Below are 20,166 nucleotides of genomic sequence, written 5' to 3'. Positions count from 1 at the left end.
GAAACTTTAGAACTGCAGTTTTTCTGGCCTTTTCTGGTGTTTGTTTACTGAGTATTAAGAATGAAAGGACCTGGCATAAACTATCCTTATGTGTCAGCTCTCTCCTCACTAGTTGTTCTCTTTTACCTTATTTTCAGTCATTCTGGGATTCTTTCAAATACTTTGCTTGTTAATGGTTCTTCCTGTTTTTCTCTGTACTCACTCGTTCTGGTTCATCTCTTTGATCTCCAGGCTAAGGGTATACACTAGCTCTAGTTATGAATTATATGCAAATAAAAACTTTTGTATATGCCCACATGAAATAATTGACCTCATTAAGATTGAGCACGTTATTGCTATAGACTTAAGTGTGGTAAGATGAGTTTGAGTAAGCTCTGGGAGTTGGTGATGGACAGGGAGGCCTGGCGTGCTGCAATTCATGGGGTCGCAAAGAGTTAGACACGACTGAGCGACTGAACTGAACTGAAGTGTGGTAAGAGTCATTGTTTGAACAGTAGAAACTGATTTGACAGTTTCAGATGGGAGGGGAGTTTGGGGGAGGATGGATACTTACATATAATATGGCTGAGTCCCTCTGCCGTCCACCTGAAACTGTCACAACATTGTTCATGGGCTACATGCCAATATAAATAAAAAGTTTAAAATAAATAAATTTAAAAGTAAAAAGATCAGCCTCAGGCCATACTATCATTATGTGTCTGTACTTTAATATTCATGGGATTGTACTTTAGGAAAGATGGTAGATATACACGAGTGGAAATTTTTAAAAAGTGGAAATTTGAGATTATTTACTCCTTTTATGTTTGTTGTAAGTTGTTCTTTTTAGGATGTGAAGCATCACATTTCCTTCACTTTTTGTAATCTGGATTTGACTTTGAAAAAATAGATATATCTAAAAGGGATTTAAGAAATAGGTATTAATTATCATACCTAGGTATTTTAAGTATTTGTAAGCACAACTTAAATGTTTCAGGAAAAAATACTTGGTTTAAATGACCTCAGCTTTAATTTAAGATTCTGCAGCATAGTAGTTAGTATCTGGGCTTTGAGATGGGACGTACCTCACACGCTGGCTCCTGCTGTTATCAGATACGTGATCTGGGGCAAGTTCATTTTCTGTGTCTCAGGTTGTGTCCTTGTAAAATGGATATGGCAGTCGTGTCTTTCTCATGGATTCAGTGATGGCATACAGGGTAGCTTGCACAGTGCCCAGTGTGTTACAGGAGCTTTTAAAATGTTAATCGCTGTTAGTAACGCTCTCCTCATCATCTCTGACGTAGCTCAGACAGTAGTAGGCCTGCTGATTTGCAGGGGTTGAGGGATTGCAGATGTGTCCTCAGATCAACATAGCAAGTCCATGTTTTCTACCATGTCTGTCTTTGCTAAGGTCTTGATACAGAGAAAGAAAATACCGGATGAAGGAAGTTGTTCAGGTCGTAGTTAACAGAGAAATTAGCTAGTTCTGTCTCTTCCAACTGCTTTTGGATACCTGTAATTCAGAAACTATATATAAATCCAAAAGAATATTTGGTGTAAGTGAATGCCACTGACGTATTTGCTTCACTTAAAAGTAGTGAACAGTTCCTTTTCAGCTCACTGAAAAGATTTCCTTTTGAAAATAAGTAATTAACTGTTCATATTCAGTTGAAATTTGACACATAAACTGAGGGTTTCAAGCTAGTCTTTAAAAAAAAATTGAGGTAAATACCTGTTTGAATGAGGATTGATGTAAGCACTCGTATAATCAATACACCATTTAAGATGTAAATCGTTTCCATCAGCCTCTGTCCCCCTCCAGTCACCCCTAGTCCGCTCCACACAAATCACTATTTTGAATTCTAATAGAGTAATTTTTATCAGTTTTTGAATTTAATATAAATGGAATCATGTGACTATTTTCATGCCTGGCTTCTTTTGCTCATCATAATGTTTTGAGAGCTGTCTGTATGTTAGATATACCATTAATTAATTCTTTTTAATTGCTGAATAGTATTCCATCATGTGAACTTACCACAGTTTTGTCTCTTTTCTAAATTGGAAAATTTGGAAATTTTTGGATTATTCACAATTTTTTAACTGTTGTAAATAAAGCTGGGGCTTCCCTGGTGTCTCAGCAGTAAAGAATCCACTTGCAGTGCAGGAGATTCAAGAGACTTGGGTTTGTTTCCTGGGTCGGGAAGATCCCCTGGGAAGGAAAATGGCAACCCACTCCAGTATTCTTGCCTGGGAAATCTCATGGACAGAGGAGCTCGGCAGGCTATAGTCCATGGGGTCGCAAAAGTCAGACACGACTTAACTACTAAACCACCAAATAAAGCTGCTTACAAGTTTTTTCTTATGGAGATATGCTTATCTTTCTCTTAAATAAACAGTTAGAAATGAAATTGAGTAATTAAGGTAGGTATATATTTAGCTTTCTTTAAAAAACAAATCTATATCTTTTTTCAAGGTGGACGTATTCCCACCAGCATTGTATGACAGTTATATTTGCTCTGTATCTTCAACATTTGATGTTGCTAGTCTGTGTAACCATCTAGTGAGTAAGAAGTTGTATCTCATTATGATTTTTTGTTTCCTTGATGTTAATTTTCAGTTTCATTTGTCAGTAACTATTCAAAACAGTGTTTGGACACTTTCAGTTACTCAGTATTTATTCCGTACCAGGAGCTCACTCAGCAATATATCTAGCTTTTAGGATTGTTTTTATTTAAAATTTAAATAAGTTAAATATTTAAAATTTGCAGGATCCTCTTAATATTTTGTGTTCACATAGTCTTACTTTTTATACCTTTGTTTGTTTGTTAATAGTCTTACCAGATGCTTATGTAATAAAAATAATAGTGTCATTCTTAGATAGTTAAAATGCCACTGTTAATTCGTTCTTGGGGAATATACCTATTTATTTTTCTTTCTTGTATTAGATGATTCTTGATTTATTTTGAGTAATGGTGTGATTATCATGAAAGTCTTAATATTTGCACAATTTTAGGCCCCCAGTAGTCTTCTTGATGCTTTGGAACAACATTTAGCTTCCTTGGAAGGAAAGAAAATCAAAGATTCTACAGCTGCAAGCAGGTATGTTATTCTTTGTGGGACAAAGAGAGGTGGTGATGTTTCTGAGAAAGTAGTAGATGAATCTAGCTGAAGTTGCAAGTTATTTAATTTCTCTTTATCTTGATTTCACCATTTATAAGTCAAGTTTAATAATAGTATCAACCTCAGAGAGTTGCCCTTAAAGATTAATACATGTAAGTTTTTGTAATTTTCAGTAAATGTCAGCATCTGTTAAGATGATGATAGTAACTGTGAGTATTTCTCTTAAAATGCATGAGTTCATATGGTATATTCTAATTATAAGACTCCCTTTTTACAAATTTGATTCACCCTCACAAATAGCCCTGTGAAGTATGTAGTAGTAATTCAGGGACTCAGAACTAGGATGATCAACATAAGATTTCATCATCTTTCTCTAATGCCAGTTCTTGGTGGTGATTGGTGACATATTTTCATCTTTCTGATAGATGATTTCCAAGACTAAAACCAATGAATCTAGCAAATCGACAGTAATATAGATCATCTCTTATTGACCTTGTAATGTTGTTATTGTGTTGGTTAGTAGAAGAAAAATTTTTGTATAATTTATGATTAGAACTTTCCTTCTTTTTGATGTGATTTTCTGATAGATTTTTAGAAATATAAGGCCCAGTTATTTGAGAAAATAATGAAAAACTTAGCCAAGAAGCTTCAGGTATACCGATTTACTTTATATGCTTTTTTAATCTCTAATATTTTAAATTTCTTTAGAACAGTATTACTCTTCCTTTGTCTTCAGAGTTTTATCTTTATATTGGTCATTTATAAAATTGATTTTTATATAAAACTTAGTTTTTCTACTTGTTTACTTAGAGTAGAAATTAATGGTGTTTGGTGTGTGATAAAAGGAAAATCAGTAGCAGTCACTGAGGAGTAGTTTCAGGTTAGAATTCTTTACCATGCCTGTTTATTTTGCCTAGAATTAACATTTGGAAATTAAATGTTGGGGTTTATGATCTGGGTAAGTTTTTGATATAAGGGAAAGGAGATGGCTTGCTGTGAATCCACCAGTGAGGAATGAGGAATTACATATGCATGTGCAAATATAGTATGTTTGAAAAGGAAATTCTAGCTTGGTGAAAGGGTAGCAGATAGAAAGGAGGAGCCAAATGGATTGGTGACTGGGATGACATTAGTCGTCTTCTGGGAGAACCTGTGGGTCCTCTGGGAATGACATCTTTAAGGGGTGTTATCAGGGAAGCAGATCTACATATGCATTATTTATTGCTGGTTCTTGTATTTTCGTGTCCTGTAGTAGTACTGCCAAAATCCAGGTTGTAAATTAGCAGAAGAAGGTCACTTCTAAATGAGAAATTCAATATGTTTTACCCGTCAGGGTTTTCCCTGAAGTATGTGAACTCTTTTCCAGTTGCATTGGATCCCTCCCTTGGGCTTGGAAGAGGCAGCCTTCCACCTTTATTGTGAATCCTTTCCGAATCCTTTCCAAATCCTTTCCAAAGTCTAACATTTAATTTAAAATTTTTTTTAGTTAAAAATATTAATAATGAATGTATGTGTAAATCAGCTAATTTTTTTAACAATCCTCTGAAGTTAACAGATGAGTGGGTAGAATATTTCTTCTGAAGTACTGATGTTGACTCCATAGGTTTAGTTCATAATTACAGTATCTATCCATGGCTAGCCCGCTAGATCATTTTGTAACCAAAATGTAATGTGAAATCTTTGGCCAAAAACTGAATTACTTTTGCCTGATTATCCTAGGGCAACAACACTTTCCAACGCAGTCTCTTCCCTGGCAAGCACTGGCCTGTCTCTTACCAAAGTGGATGAAAGGGAAAAGCAGGCAGCATTAGAGGAAGAACAGGCTCGTTTAAAAGCTTTAAAGGTAGGTGTATGCATTGTCTTAAATTATTTGGAAAAGCAAGTATAGGTGCTCATAAAGTAATTGGGACTTCCATACAGACTAATAGTATTTAATAAATATTTGTACAAACGAGATGAAATTTAGTAGTCTTAATTTTTCATCCTGACATTGAATGATTGACGATACAGAGAAAACCTTTCTGCTGTCAAAACAAAATTAGAAAACACTTTCTTTCAAAGGCTTTACAAATCATTGTGGTTTCTAGACTCCTTATGGTCGTGCCCTTTCTCAACAGGAGCAGCGCCTAAAAGAACTTGCAAAGAAGCCTCATACCTCTTTAACAACTGCGGCCTCTCCTGTGTCCACCTCAGCAGGGAGTGTCATGACTGCACCAGCCATTGACATATTTTCCACCCCTAGTTCTTCTAACAGGTATGTGCAGTGGTTAGCGCTTACCTTTGCATGTCTAGGTTTAAAGATTTATATCAATTGGGCAGAGCTTTTCAGGTTTAATTTGATACCAGATTTTCATAATCATGAATTCACACAAAGAAGGTAGTAGTAAACGGTGGTAGTGAATAATATCTAAATACAAAGTGATAAGAGTTTATATTGAATATTTAAAAAATGGAAGATGGCTAAATGATAAATTTATACCAGTTAGAGGGTGGTGGTTTTTTTCTGGGCAAATGTTTCCTTGTAAAAAAATAAAAATTAAGCAACTATTAGTTATACACATTTGTGAAGTTTCTAATAGTTCAAGACCTTGTGTATAACTCTTGGATATGTATGTATGATGTGTAATTTCAGAATATTCTTTCATTAGATATTTAAAGTTTTTCATTTCTAGTCCCATAGGTAACTTGAAACACAGTAAGAGTTAGTTGCCAGATTTCTGTGGTATTGAACCCTACCAACCCAACTTCAGTAATCCTGTTGCCTAGTTTAAGCTATTTAACAATAGAAATATTATATTTCCAGGCAATTTAGAATAACTGACTTTTAAAAAATCCCTCCTGTGTTTTACCTTAAAGTGATTTAGAGTATAAGAATCCTGGTTTATTTCTTATCTCTCTTTTTTTTTTAAATCTCAGTTTCCAGACAAGATAATGTGCAGATTATGGTTCTCAGTCTTAGCTAACATCAGAATCACAGATTTCTGAGCCCCACCTCTAGAGTTTCTGGTTCAGTAGCTGTAGGGTAAGAATCAAGAATTTTCATATCTGTCAGGGTCGTAGGATCACTAATACAGAGTTTAGCTTGGTGCTTGTTGTTCATTTGCTAAGTCGTGTCCGACTCTTTGCAACCACATGAACTATAGTATACCAGGCTTCCCTGTCCTTTGCTGTCACCTGGAATTTGTTCAGACTCATGTCCATTGAGTCAGTGATGTCACCCAACCATCACATCCTCTGTTGTCCTCTTCTCTTCCTGCCCTCAGTCTTTTCCCAACATCAGGGTCTTTTCCATTGATTGGGCTCTTCACCTCAGGTGGACAAAGTTTTGGGAGTTTCAGCATCAGTCCTTTCAGTGAATATTAAGGGTTGGTTTTCTTTAGTTAGGCTTGACTGGTTTAATACCGTGGATACGGTGCTTAGTGCATGGTAAATGCCACATGGAGAGTGATGCTTGCTTGTTTTTCTTTAATTTTTTTGTTGCTGTTTATTAGCTTATCCTTAAATGGTCTTCCCTTCCATTTACCTATTCCTGTTACAGTTAAGCGTTAACTTTCACTAACTTGACTGCTGCCCGCTCCCAAAAGTCTTGTTGTATTTAGTTACGTGTTTTTCTTTCTTTCAGTTTTCTCTTTTTGTTTGCTTTGATTTTTGTATAATACTCTCCTTAATCCTCAATTACATCAAACCCATTAAGTGTTAAGTCTTTATCTTAGGGATCTTAAAAAGAAGACTGTCTAAGCAGGGTAGGAGGATGTGGATAAAAGGAAAAGAATGTTAAATATTTGAGGATAAAACAAATCATTTGATAAAGATCTAATATTTTTATTTCACTTAATACATTCAACATTTTCACCTTTTTTTTAATAATAATTAAGGACAAATCTTACAGCCTGTTAACGTAACACTTACTGCATAGTCTGTATTTTTCCCCAAAGCACTAAATACATTTGTATTTTTATCTACTTATAACACTATGTTTTATATCTAAAAGATACATCTTCAAAACTTTTTATTTTTGAATAAGTGTAAGTTAAAAATAAACTATGCTGAGGTACAAATAATGCCTCAATTCTTTGAAACTGGAATCTTATTTGAGTTGTTTCTTAATCATGTAAAAGTCTCATGGTAAGATATATGTAAGTTATATTGTGTAATGGGGTGGCTCTGTTACAAGTTTATATCATATATGCATGTATAATTTTTTCTCTGTATTACTGATATGCTTGATATTTGAAGCAATAGAGGTAAGGTTAATAGGTATTTTATTTTGTGGGAGTTTTGGTACTGAAAATGTAATTGGAGTCCTTTAAATATTTAAAAAACACATTTCTTTAGAAAAATTAATTGTTATGTATTTCATAATTTAGAATTATGTTGTTTAGGTTCTAGGTTCTTTTCAATAAAGAGACTAGTTTTTTCCTGGGCAAGACCTCGATTCTTTCTAAAATGGCTATTATTACTTGAATCTTCTCTAAACTTAAGATAGGGTACTTGAATCATTTTCCAGGTCTCCTTTGAAATATGCTGTTATATGAGGGACATGCAACTCTTTATCTTGCTGAAACTGTTCTTCCTTTTGAGATTTATATTATTGGGGCTTTTTTCTCACTTTAAAAAATGTTTTTATTTACTGAAATGGGTGAGAGGAGTGACTAATGTGACAAAGTCTAATAAATAAATCATATTTTCAAAATATCTTTCTAGCACATCAAAGCTACCAAACGATCTGCTTGATTTGCAGCAGCCAAGCTTTCACCCGTCTGTACTTCCAATGTCAGCTCCTTCTCAGGTAGCAAGTACGTGGGGAGGTAAGCATTAATGACCCTACTTTGTATGCTGTATAGGTGTCTCCCTTCCCCATGTGGTGGGATTTACTTGCTTTCACTTGACCCATGAGGACTTGAAAAATATTAATATGACAGTGAAGTTGTTTTGCCCCTTGAAGACATTTTCATTTATTAATAAATACAACTTTAGAATATATGTTCAGTTAGATTATGAAATGAGATTTAATGCAGATGAAGAAGGACCAAATACGTTTAAGTGTGAAATAATTCTTTCAACGTTGAATTTCTGTTCTATTACCCAGAAATATGTAATGGGTATTTTACTTTTGGTATAGAAAAAAAATTCACTTGCAGAGGGGAAAACTCATCTAATGAAGTTCCAGTTAAATTCAGGTAGTATTATCAGGCAGTGCACTCTTCTGTGGAGGAATGTCATGACAAACTTTTGCTACTTATATTTAAAATGTTTATTTAATTCAGATTTTGGTATTCAAAGAATTTTCCCTTAGTACCAACAGGAAAGTTTGCTGCCCTTGAGTAGCTCTTCAACCTTAAGGTGAACACATTAATGTTCATGACCCAGCATCTTTGAAGAGTGAGCCATGTCAGTTTTTAAGTTAGACATTTAGTATGTTTTTCAAATCATTTCCTATGTTTGGTTTTGGTACTTCTGTTTGTATTTATGTAAATATTATTTACAAACACTCAAAAAATTTTATGACAGAGGAAGATATTCTGAGAAAGGACATTGTCTAGAAAACGATAGAATGGTAAGCTACCTTAAACTTTGTGCTGGCTTACATGTAAAATCTAACTTGAGTGGCTTACCTCTCAGAGCAGGGATTCATTGTTCTAATGGGGTTTTATGATATATTAGACTTTTTTTCTTTAATAATTTGAGTTAATAACTTTTTTGGATTTTTTAATAGTTATTTCTTAAGACTCAGTTATATATAATGGAACGTAAACTATGTGTAAAGGGAGGAGCTCTAAGATATTTTGTTGAGTGATTATCCCCGATGTCTAGGACATTTCTTGGTATATAGCAGGTACTTTGTAAATGTTTGTTGAGTCAGTAGACATTTTCCTTTTTAGGGGGCAGATTATTTCTGGTTCAAGACAGAACAGGGAAAAGGAATAGTAAAACCCTAAAATACTAGGTTTTTAGACTTAATTTTGTGAGCTATCACTTTATTTTAAAAACTAATTGAGCTAAATCTTAAGGTCTGGGAGTAATTTCTAAAAGTAGTAAGCTAGTTCAAAGTCAGTGAATTTTTTAGAATTATTTAAGTGATCTGTAGACCTCATATTAGGGTTAAGAGAAAGGGATTTCTTAATAGCCTAATGATAATTAGAATTTTAGGATTTTTAATCTGGCAAAATTTACATGCTTATTTCCTGCTTATTGTGAATTGCTTTAGAAAAATGTTATTAATAGGATTAACATGATCATTCAAGCAGTTTTAGTTTGCTTACCTTTAAAAAAACAAGCTATAGTTTTTCTAAAATTAAGGCTGAAAAGTTGGATTACTGGAGAGATGAGAAATTTTACAGAAGACTTAGTGAGAACTAATATAACATTTTAGTGAAACTGAATTGGGTAATAGCTTTATCTGGATACAGTTGTAGCAATGACAAATCAAAGTTTCTGTTTGGGATCATTGAGCTCACATATGAAAGCAGATAGCCTATTACTGTGAGAGAATAATTTTAAGTATCAGTATGTAAAACTTGTTTTATAGTCTGTTAGAACAATTATCCAATAGCAGTTTGTGATAGAATGTTGAAGTACATTTAATTGTTTTATTTTTCTATTTTAGGTTATTTAGGTTTATGTACTGTTTTCGTCAAAATTTCCCCCGTATTTTAACATTAGGCTTGCTAGCTAAATGTGGCACTGTAAGAATTGTTTTAAAAGAAGTATTACCAGGTATAAGGTATAGTTGGGAGCAGAGGCAGTAGCAGTTGACTACTGTTTTTCCAAAAGCTCACAGTTATATATGAGGAAAGCATGGTGATCTTACTATAAGCCCCTCAATTTAAGAAAAATGAAACTTTGTCTTGTATTTGGCTTCTGAGTTGGTAATAACTTCGAAGTTTTGACTTATGCATAAAGAGATAGCCGAAGAGTATTTTAAGCTAAGAACTCTTTATACTTAATCATTGTGGTGTTCATATCCATGACATTAAGATTAAGATATTTTCCTTTATTTTTAAATTAAAGTTACTAAGATAAATATGTCTTTTATATAAAGCTTTGATCATAACAGTAAATTCCAGAAGGTACTTTTTGAAGTTAACCATTTACCTGAACATTTGAAATATGTAGCATTTTGTATCATGCTTTCATTGCATGTGACAAAACAAAGATTCGATTTTTTTGATAATTCTAAAATGTTATTTAATGCTTTTGTTGCTCTCATTTGCTGAAAATGAATGTCCGCAACAGATTTGGTATTTAATTTAGTTCTTATCATAAGCAACACAGAAATGATGTGTATTTCCAATCACAGCTAGGTTAGTGATACACAGAGTTAAGAGGAAGTAAGATTTGCCTGTTTATATGAGAGGTATGTAAGTAAGATTGTACCTAAAAATGAACATTGAAGAGAACACAAGCCTGCTTGTTTCTTTCATTGCATTATTAATGAGCCTTTGATTTTTCAAGAAATGGTCTGGAGTCGAAACACGGAATCGCTATTGAATACTAATAGCTGAGATTTCAGTTTTTACCACCTTAAAAACTTTGAGTTACAGCAAATCTAGAGATACACATTATTTTCAGCTTATTAATTACACTGTTGTATATTTTAAGCAAGATTTCAAAATTTATTTCAGGCAAAAAAGAATGACCCATTCTTAAGTTTAATTCGTTTCTTTCTCAGCTGGCATAAAACACACATGAAAACACTCATTAAAAACACATTATGAAAACACTCAATTTTCTGTGTTCAAATGTAGATAGCAGATCTTTATCTCAACACTAAAAAAATGACTGGTACTATTTTCATCTTTATTTTAACTTTTTGGATTACTTTTCTACATAAAACTAGACTTTCAAGTGAATAATAATAAAAATTATAGGAAAAAATATTAATAAAAATATACAGAAGTTTAGAGTTGCCAGGCTGATGAAGTTGGAATAGCTGGAACATTATTACTGTTTTTTTTATCTTTAATGAATTTGAATTAATTTTTATGGTATAATTAAATCTAAATGATATACTATATAGTTATATAGTAAATATAGTTCATATACTATACCATAGAGGAAGTGTTTTGTCAAGGTAGATTAAAAGCTGGTTTTTCTTATTGTCTGATTGATCTAAATATACAGATGCACTTAGCGTTTTTCTGCATACTCTTCTTTAGGATGTTTCATATAATAGGAAATGATTGATACTAAGTGCTTAGGTAAAAGTACCAGTCAACAGGGTAGCAGTTAACTAGTAACTTTTTCCAAACATGTCTTTTCTCAAAAACCTAATGAATCTGTTGTAAAAATCTGTATACTCATTTTGGATGACTTCTCTCCTGGCTGCTTCTGCATGGACAACTAGAGAGAGGTTTTGTGTTACTTACTTGTCCAAGAAAGTATGATGTACTTTAAAAACTCCATGCCACTATCAGATATTTCAGAGTAGTATTAATACTTTGAACCGAACTGATCAACTCTAAACGTAATGCAGCTCCTTTCTTATACAAGGAGTTAAAGTGGTCATCATTGCGTTTGTATTTTAGTACAAAAAGTGCATCTTACTTCTGACTCTTTTCTACTTTTGGTTTCTGGATTATTTTTTCTGATTCTTTCCCCCCATTTTTCCATTTATTGAGGAGTTGGAGGGATGGGAAAGATATTTTATAATCATTTGAGTTAGAATAGTGTATCAGTGAGTTTTGGTATGTTTGTAAGACTTCATACAGTGACCTCAATTTTGTTATTTTTCTTTTTGAAGTTACAGTTGCAGGATTTGCAGAACACTAGCTTTCAGTTTATTGACTTTAAGGATAAAGTGTGCCTGTCTTGTAATACAGAAGCTGTTCCTTTGGCCATTGCCTCCTTATTGTTCTGTCTTACAGTCTTAGAGTAGATTAATAGTGCTGAATACTGTATTCTTAAGTTAGGACCACAAACTAGAATACACAAAAATAGGCTACTGGTTGGAGTACAGGAGTACCTTTCATTTTTAGTTGTGCTAGATAAAATTATGACAGTTTATTTTTGCTGCTCTTTATTTTTTTGCTTCTCCCCATACTTAAGGAATGATAAATGGCTTTCAGTCATTGCAATGTTGGTTACCTTGAATGAGGAATAGATACAGTAAATATGTGGTTCTAAAATAACTTCAGTTGTAGGACTTGATGATAGTATGTATTTGATACATTCTAGTAGGGAACAGTACATTTTTTATTCCTGCCTAATCATTTAGGCTTTAAAACTCAACAGCCAGGCCTTCAAAGCTAATCCCAGTCTACAACATGGCCAGTCTTTTGTCTCTGTTCTTAATTTTTCCAAAATTTCTTTTTCCATCATTAGACATTTGCTTCATCTTTATTATTTTGTTTCCTACATCTGAACCTGTACAAGAGTTATATGAACATGTTAGAAACTCCTAATCCCTTTTGGCTTTTTGAAGTTCTACATTCCATACTCATATCAGTTATTTATATCAGTTATTTAAGTATGCATCACTGTGCCACCAGAGCCAATACACTCCCATCTTGGGTGGGGAACACTGTTCAGGTTAGATGGCTCATTTATAGAAACATTTTGTTGTTATTCTCTTTTTAAATTACCTGACTGTTGTCTTTCTGATGTTGTAGAGCAGATCCATCCTTAGCATGCTGCTGTTGTTATGGACACAAAAGTATTTTTTTCTGAGGGTTCATTTTGAAATATGTTAAATGCATTTCTTCCATTTTGGTGATTAGATTTGATCATTTGCATTTGGATTAATAATGATAATAGCTACTACTTTTCACTTTGCCTCTTTTGACTAATTACAATACTAATTAATTTACTTCCTTTCTTCATTTTGCTGTAATGCACTTGGACTGCACAGATCCTTTCTCTGCTACTGTAGATGCTGTTGATGATGCCATTCCAAGCTTAAATCCTTTCCTCACAAAAAGTAGTGGTGATGTTCACCTTCCTATTTCTTCAGATGTATCCACTTTTACTACTAGGACACCTACTCATGAAATGTTTGTTGGTAAAGTACCATTTAACCTTTCTTTCCAATTAATGTTTATACTGCCTAAGTATTTTTTAACGTATCCATTATTTTTAAAGCACTGCAATAATTACTTTGGATTTTAATAACAAACTAAAATAAACGCAATAGTGTAGTAAGGTTTTTTTAACACTAGTATCCCTGATTTTATTTGATGCAACTTTTTAGGAAATAAAATTTCCTTTGAAATGGAATTTTGTTTTGTTCTCTGTCATATTGTAGCATCACATGCTACATCCTGTTTATTAGTTCAGAGAGTTGGTTATTAGAGTTGGTTGAAGAGTGACATCTCTTGAACTTACTTACATGTTTATATGTGGTTATATTTTTCCCTTTCTGTTTGAGAGAGAGAGTGGTTATCACCCTTAGTAGCTTTCTTGATCTTTTTTCCCCTTTTTAATTTCAAATGATGGTAGAATAATTTTATATTGTCTAAAACCTATACATACCCTCTGTCTAATCTTAAGGGTCTCACTTTATTGTTAGCCTGGAGGTAAATGAAGAATAGGAAATGAAAAGCAAATTGACTGAATGGCTTTAACTGTGATATAAAATCTATAAAAAAAGCAAAATTTCATACCAAAGTTACACCAGGAAGAGTAAGTTTTTAAATATGTACTAAACTGAAATAAATGTTTTTGAATCCTGCTAAAATGATGCTAAATCCCCTTAAAAGATGATGAAAGTGCTTTTATTCAATTCACGGATACGGTGTAAGGTGACACAAATTTAAATCTTTGATTGAAGCAGCGTGCGTAAACTCATCTATGTACCCTAGATAGAGCATGAGGCCACATTCTGAATATTGTGTTAGCTATGTCTGAGAGAGAAGAAGGGAATGTGACTTGAAAGCAGTAGTTGGAGATTTGAGAAAGTTTCAAGGCAGGTGCTCTAATTATATAATTAGCCTAATAGTTCTAAAGTGTACTATTTGGTGGCTGTAATTCCTTTATTATATTATAATACATTTAAAAACTAGATTAAAAGCAACTGAAACTAAATTATACATTTTGTTACTCTTAGAAATATGTCAGATGGTGTACCTTTTTGCTTGGTAATAAGGGGTAACAAGAGTTATCTTTGGAGTGGTTCTGTCAGATAGTCTTTTACAGGTTGTATCTTTTCTTCATATTTACTGAATATGCATGGTATGTATTTAGTAAATATGACTGTATCTTTTTAAGTCTGATCCCTTAGTTTGAGAATATGAAGGAGATATGACTTTGATTTGGGCTATATATTTCCATTTTTTAAGTCAGAGCAGTGCATGGGTTTCAAGATGTCACATCTGTGTCCCCTGAAGACACAGGGGACTTAACTTACTGTTAAATACTTTATCTTTGTATTGTTACAGAATATTGTTAAATATTCTTTCTTTCTAAAACTTACTGTTACTTTTTTTTTAATGAAAGTGAGTGCAGAAGGAGAAATTACAAACCACTGATATCAACCAATTAAGCATTAATCTAGAGTAGGGGTCAGCAAACTGTCTCTTAAAAGGTTGTTAGATTGTAAATATTTTTGGCTTGTGAACCACACAGTCTTTTTCACAGCTACTGAACCTTGACATAGCATGAAAACAGTCATAGACAAGACACAAACACATGAGCTTGGCTGTGTTCCAATAAAACTTTATTTACAAAGACAAGCAGCTATAGTTTGTTGATGCCTTCGTAGAAGAGGCCTTTTAGTAAGTCTTTCAGTGCCAGTTGAAAGTTCCTAAGAAGTACAGTTGTGTAATAAAAATTCCAGTAGTTTGTTACTCAGTAGTAAGAGCATGAGAGGACCACCCAAGGTGTGTCATTCCTTGGGCTGCATCGTCTAGTTAGCCACTAGACACAGGTCATCCTTTAAAGCTTGGTTTATTAAAATTAAACGTTAAATACAATTAAATTTTTCTTCCTCACTTGCACTGTCCCCAGTCCCACTCTTCAGTGGCGCAGCGGCTGCCATAACACACCACACGCACATCCCTGCATGTTGTGCGGGTTTAGAAAGCAGTTCTGTTACTAGAAAGCTCTGTCGGATCGTGCTGCTCTAGAATAGTGATCAGGAAACCTAGTGTAAAGAGCCAGGTAATAAGTACTGTAGGCTTTTATATGATGCATAAAATCTCTGAGTCATCATCTTTTCTTTTCTTTTTTTAAACCCTTTCAACATCTAAAAACCATTTTTAGCTCTCATGCCATATAAAAATAGGCCACAGGCTGTAGTTTGCCAACTCCTGCTCTGCAGAGTTAAGCATGACCAGGGAAAATCAGACAGTTAGATACGTAGATACCTTCCAGATCTTTCAGACGGGACCTCGATTTGATATGGTTCTCAGTGTAGTTTGTAGCTTGCCCTCATTAAAGCCCTAAGGATACTGGGATGTGTAAGTCAGGTGAGTAGGTCATGGTCCCCGCCATGCCATGTTTGTGACTTTGTTGAGGCCTCCTTCCTCCTCTGCAGAAGACATTAGAAGACTTGTTACTATTTGCTAACAAGCCAGCTGGTTCATGTTTTTTCATCTAAAGATATGCAGTGTTGGTTATTTTTTAAAATTTGTTGTGAATATTATTTATATATATGTTTTAAATATAGTACTCATAATGGAGCCTTAAGTGCTTTTTTTAAAAGTAAGTTGTAAATTAAAGAACACCAAGGGCTTGGACACCTCTGTTTTCTCTTTTGTTTTTTTTTGTTCCTGTTTTTGCTTTTAATTACTCCATTCCACTCTTCGCTGTCCCTCCTCACTTTCTCACTTTTCTCTCTTTTTCCTATCCTTTCTTTTCCTCCCTTATATGCCTTGTCAGATACTTTTTGTGGCACTCAAGCTTATCGTAATACTACCCTTATGTGCCATGAGCCTTCTGTAGCTGGTTTATTTGGAGGTAGGTAACAATAATCTCTAAAATTTATTAGTTTGTTTATGCAAGAGGGATTTTGTTTTGTTGTTTTCCTTAAAATGAGTTGGTAAGTTACAGAAAAAAAACTTGGTTTAATGAATAGTAGAGTTATTTTCTCAAAAAAGTATGAGGCCTATTTATTACTGAACTACCACCAAAATCTATTAACAACCCAGCCAGTTTTTCTCAGAGGTGTTTGGAATGCCTTTATGTCCCCAACACTTGTTCATTTTGTACCTTTCAGTCAGCTTATTATTTTCCTCTTGAGGTTGTTCCTACAGTGCAGTATTAAAAAGTGTTAATATGTAAAGTGGCCAGTGACAGACTTTTCACTGGGTTTTGTGAAGTGAAAGAGTCAGGCAATTCAGTTTTCATCAAGTTAACCTTAACTTGGCGAGCCTGTTCATCTTTTGCAGGGGATCCCTAAATCTTCTCTTGAAATGGTGATATTTTATAACATTGCTTTAAGTCACTTTTAAAAATTAAAGGTTGACAGTCTAATCAGCTATTATAATTTATTAAGAATTTCCTTTTTGCTTTTTTCCTCTGCTAGTCGAAGCTGTTAAAATTTGAGGTACTAGCTCTGGATTACTTCGTATCTTTTCAACTCTTTTATACTTTTAGGCAGTAACATCATAATTTCACAGATTGTTGCCCCTAGGGACCTCAGGAGATGGCTCCTCTCTTTACAGAAAGTAATGAAGTTGTTTTTGTGTTATTATGGAGGATAGGCTCATCTCTGATAGCAGCAAAATTCTAGAAAGAATTGGGGACAGGATATCAGAGGAAAATAGAAATTTGATATACTGTCCTAGTTAGAAATTATTGTTCCTTTGTTTTCTATTAAATGATACTATAGCTCAGATATTGTTTCCAGGATTTAAAGAACACTGTAAGCTTCTTACACTAATGGTGTAGCATGGGGATGTAATTATAAAGCATGATAGATTTTTGTCTTTCTTGAGTACATGCATCTGTTCCTTTTGTAAGGAGCTTTGAGAAGAACTGGCAAGCCTGTGGTGTATTTCTTAAACAGTTTGTATACTTCAGAGAGCTGTTAAATCAGTATGTGTAATTATATTTTGATAGTGGTGTATTCTCATTGTATGGTTAGTGTCTTTGAGTTAAGAGTATTTTAAGGGCTAAATGATTATGGGATAAGATTAAACTTGTACATTTAAAAATCTTTGCCTCTACAGAATATTCATACTCTGATGTAAAATGCTACTTTTACAGTAGTATCCTTGATGTATACCAGCTTGTGTGAGTCACTGTTAATAAAAAAATTAGTCCTTTCTGGTTTCTCTGACTTTGAGGACCTTCTTGAACTTCTTACCAAATCTTGTCCTAATTTTTACTTTTTTCTTTAAGATCAGTCTTTTTAGTACAACATTATTATACTTCCTTATATCCTGGTCATGTACATTAAGAGTTCAAATGTGAGATTCTTACAGACTGAAATTGCCTTCAGCAGAAAGATGGGACAGGAAGAAAGGGTCTATGTTTAGGGCTCAAAAGTTTAATTTCTCTCTACTATAGTTATTAATCTTCTAATACCAGACATTTAAAACTTTTTAACATTATGAGTTTATAAAATTTAGAGATGGAAGAGAATACCTTCCACAAGGAAGGAATTTATTATAGCCATTTATTCCAGCCTTCCGCAAGTAAAAGAATTCCTTCTTTGTGATCTTTGCTAGGCTGTTCTCTACTTGAATATATACTCAGTGATTGACAGCTCCTCAAGTCATGTGACAGCCATAATAGGTCTAGATGATTTTACTTCTTCTAGTTAGCCTGTAGAAATTCAGAACCTCACTTAACAAAAATAAAAACTTCACACAATTGAAAATCTTCCATGTACCTCAGCATTACCTGGTTTCAGTATAAACTTGATGTCTTGGCTGAATGCCACTAGCATCAGTGTAACATTGACAGGAGAGAATAAATTTTCCCTTTATGTTCTTGTGTTTCAGTGTAGTTAGTTAAATCAGTATATTTGATTACATATGTGGCAGCCCCACTTTTGGAAGTAGTTAAGTTGAACTTAGAAGGTAGTTGAAAATAGTCTTTTTTTTTTTTTTTAATATTCAAAAAACATCTAAACACGGGGTTCATAAGAATTAGTGGGTTGTAACTTTTAAGAATCCTGTTACTTCGCAAATGAACTTAAACCGTATAGCTTTTGATTAACCATTGAAGGAAGGAAGGCGAGAAATATGGAAGGTGAGTAGGCAGAGGGAGAAAGACTTTTTGGGATACTAAGTTTTTTTTTTAAATACCATAGAACTCTTATTTTATTCCCAGATGATCCTTTAAATTTTGGTTTCATACAAGATCCTAGAATTTTCGATGTATTTGGTTTTTTAAAGATCATTAGCATAAAAATTTAAGGTAAAAAATAAGCAAAAATGTTATTTAGTAATGAAACAAACTAGTACTTCAACTTTACTTACTCTTTTATTTTCTTAGTCAGTGGGGTGATTTTGTTTTGGAAAATGTAATCACCACAAAGAGATGTGGTAGTCTAGGAAACATTTTGCTTGAAGGGTTGGCTTTGTTTTTTACTGTGGGAATTTAGGGCTTTTTCCATTCTGTTGTCATCATTATTAGATATCTATAAATGTAGAGTTAGTAAAGATTGAGCTTCTTCCATTTTGGTTTCTTTTAGGGTTCACTCCTTCTCCAGTTGCACAGCCACATCCTTCAGCTGGCCTTAATGTTGACTTTGAATCTGTGTTTGGAAATAAATCTACCAATGTTACTGTAGATTCTGGAGGTAAGAAAAAATTACTTTATTACCTTTACCCTAGGTTCTAGTTTAGAGTCTTATGTAGGGACAGATAATGGTACTTTTAAAATGTGTAAATAGATGGAATTAGGATAGCCAAAGAAGTCGTTCCTCCTCCCCCAACGACTAGAAGAAAATATCAAGCGATTATTAGCCTTTATTCTTTTCTTAGTGGCAGTTTTGAATCTGGGAAGATTCTGTTTCTCCCAGAGCTGTTGAGAGAGAGAAAGAGATTTTCCTTAGAGTTCTCAATTACTAGTGACCATGTGTAGAATGCTCTGCCCTTTACTCACTATAAGTTTTACTGAAATGAAATTGGCTTTTTTGAAAACTAGGAAAGTATTACCTATGGTACCTTGACGTATTGAAATAGTCTGTGTAGTGAACAGCTGGAATAATTAAATATCAGAGCTATGGGTGCAGGGGCTTTTTTTTTTCTTTTAATCATTTTGTAGTATGCTTGTTCATTTGTCTTAAGACAGCTTTATAGACCTATAGAGCTAGGTTTCCATTTAGTATCTTGTTAATTCAAAGTTTGTAAAGATTGGATTCCTGTAAAGTTGACAGTAAATTATGTTCTTAATCATAGGGTGGTAAGTGTAGTAATTAAATTCAAACCATTTAAACATATTGAGATACTCTTAATTTCATAATATACAGTTACTAATAGTTATCATAAGTATTTATACAAAGATAAGAAGCGAGCTTATAAAGAATATGTACGGACTAGGAATTCATTTTTTTCTGTGCACTGGTAGGTTTACAATGATTTTTGATGTATTTAACTTTTTCCTCTTGAGTTTGTCTTACTGGGAGGAAGGATAAAGGATATAGAAACCAGTTCATATTTTATAAGCCCCCATTTTTGGTGACTTTCTTTTTCAAATTCTCTAGTATTCCTCGGTTATGCTATTGAGTTGGTTGGTGGCTTGGTTGATTGGATTTGTTTTACCTTTTACCCTTCAGGAGAGAACCTTAAGGGATTTTGTTTTATTTTTAAGCAATGTCCTAGTTTACTACATGATTCTGTGCAATTAGTGTGTAGTTTAGCTATTTCTTAGGTATAATTTAGGCTGTTTTTAGACAGAAGAAAAGAGATAAGCTAGTGGTTCATTTTCACTTGATTCTAATGTACTGTTTTACATATACTTTACATTCTTCACTTTGAAGAGTATAAAAAGGTCTATAAAGCATGGTTTCTTAAAAGAAACATTTTTTCAGAGATGTATTTTTTTACCTATATTTCTTCAAGTGTGACTGAGTCTTCAGAAGACTTTATCAGCTAAGGGAGAGGATTAATTCCATCCCCTTCTCACCCCAGTTTTGGAATAGGAGTAGTTTACTTGAATGCTTCTTTCTTCATTCCCTTT

General features: G+C 33.6%; 1 protein-coding gene across 12 annotated transcripts in view; it reads left to right on the top strand.

Annotated features, from left to right (window-relative positions):
* PICALM (phosphatidylinositol binding clathrin assembly protein) overlaps window positions 1–20,166 on the top strand; it is a 94,024-nt gene that overhangs the window by 51,561 nt on the left and 22,297 nt on the right. For 5 of the 12 annotated variants that reach the window (XM_061120096.1, XM_061120089.1, XM_061120075.1 and 2 more), the window contains 6 exons: window positions 2,990–3,075; window positions 4,816–4,939; window positions 5,214–5,350; window positions 7,801–7,904; window positions 12,947–13,096; window positions 18,677–18,784. In XM_061120096.1, the coding sequence (XP_060976079.1) occupies window positions 2,990–3,075; window positions 4,816–4,939; window positions 5,214–5,350; window positions 7,801–7,904; window positions 12,947–13,096; window positions 18,677–18,784 (709 nt within the window). The remainder of the gene's footprint in view (window positions 1–2,989; window positions 3,076–4,815; window positions 4,940–5,213; window positions 5,351–7,800; window positions 7,905–12,946; window positions 13,097–18,676; window positions 18,785–20,166) is intronic. The other 7 variants (XM_061120146.1, XM_061120130.1, XM_061120138.1 and 4 more) reach the window with 2 other exon arrangements.

Source organism: Dama dama, chromosome 2 (assembly GCF_033118175.1).
Source record: "Dama dama isolate Ldn47 chromosome 2, ASM3311817v1, whole genome shotgun sequence".
NCBI classification, from domain to species: domain Eukaryota; kingdom Metazoa; phylum Chordata; class Mammalia; order Artiodactyla; family Cervidae; genus Dama; species Dama dama.
Note: the sequence above shows the minus strand (reverse complement) of the source record. Positions and strands in the feature narration are given on the sequence as shown.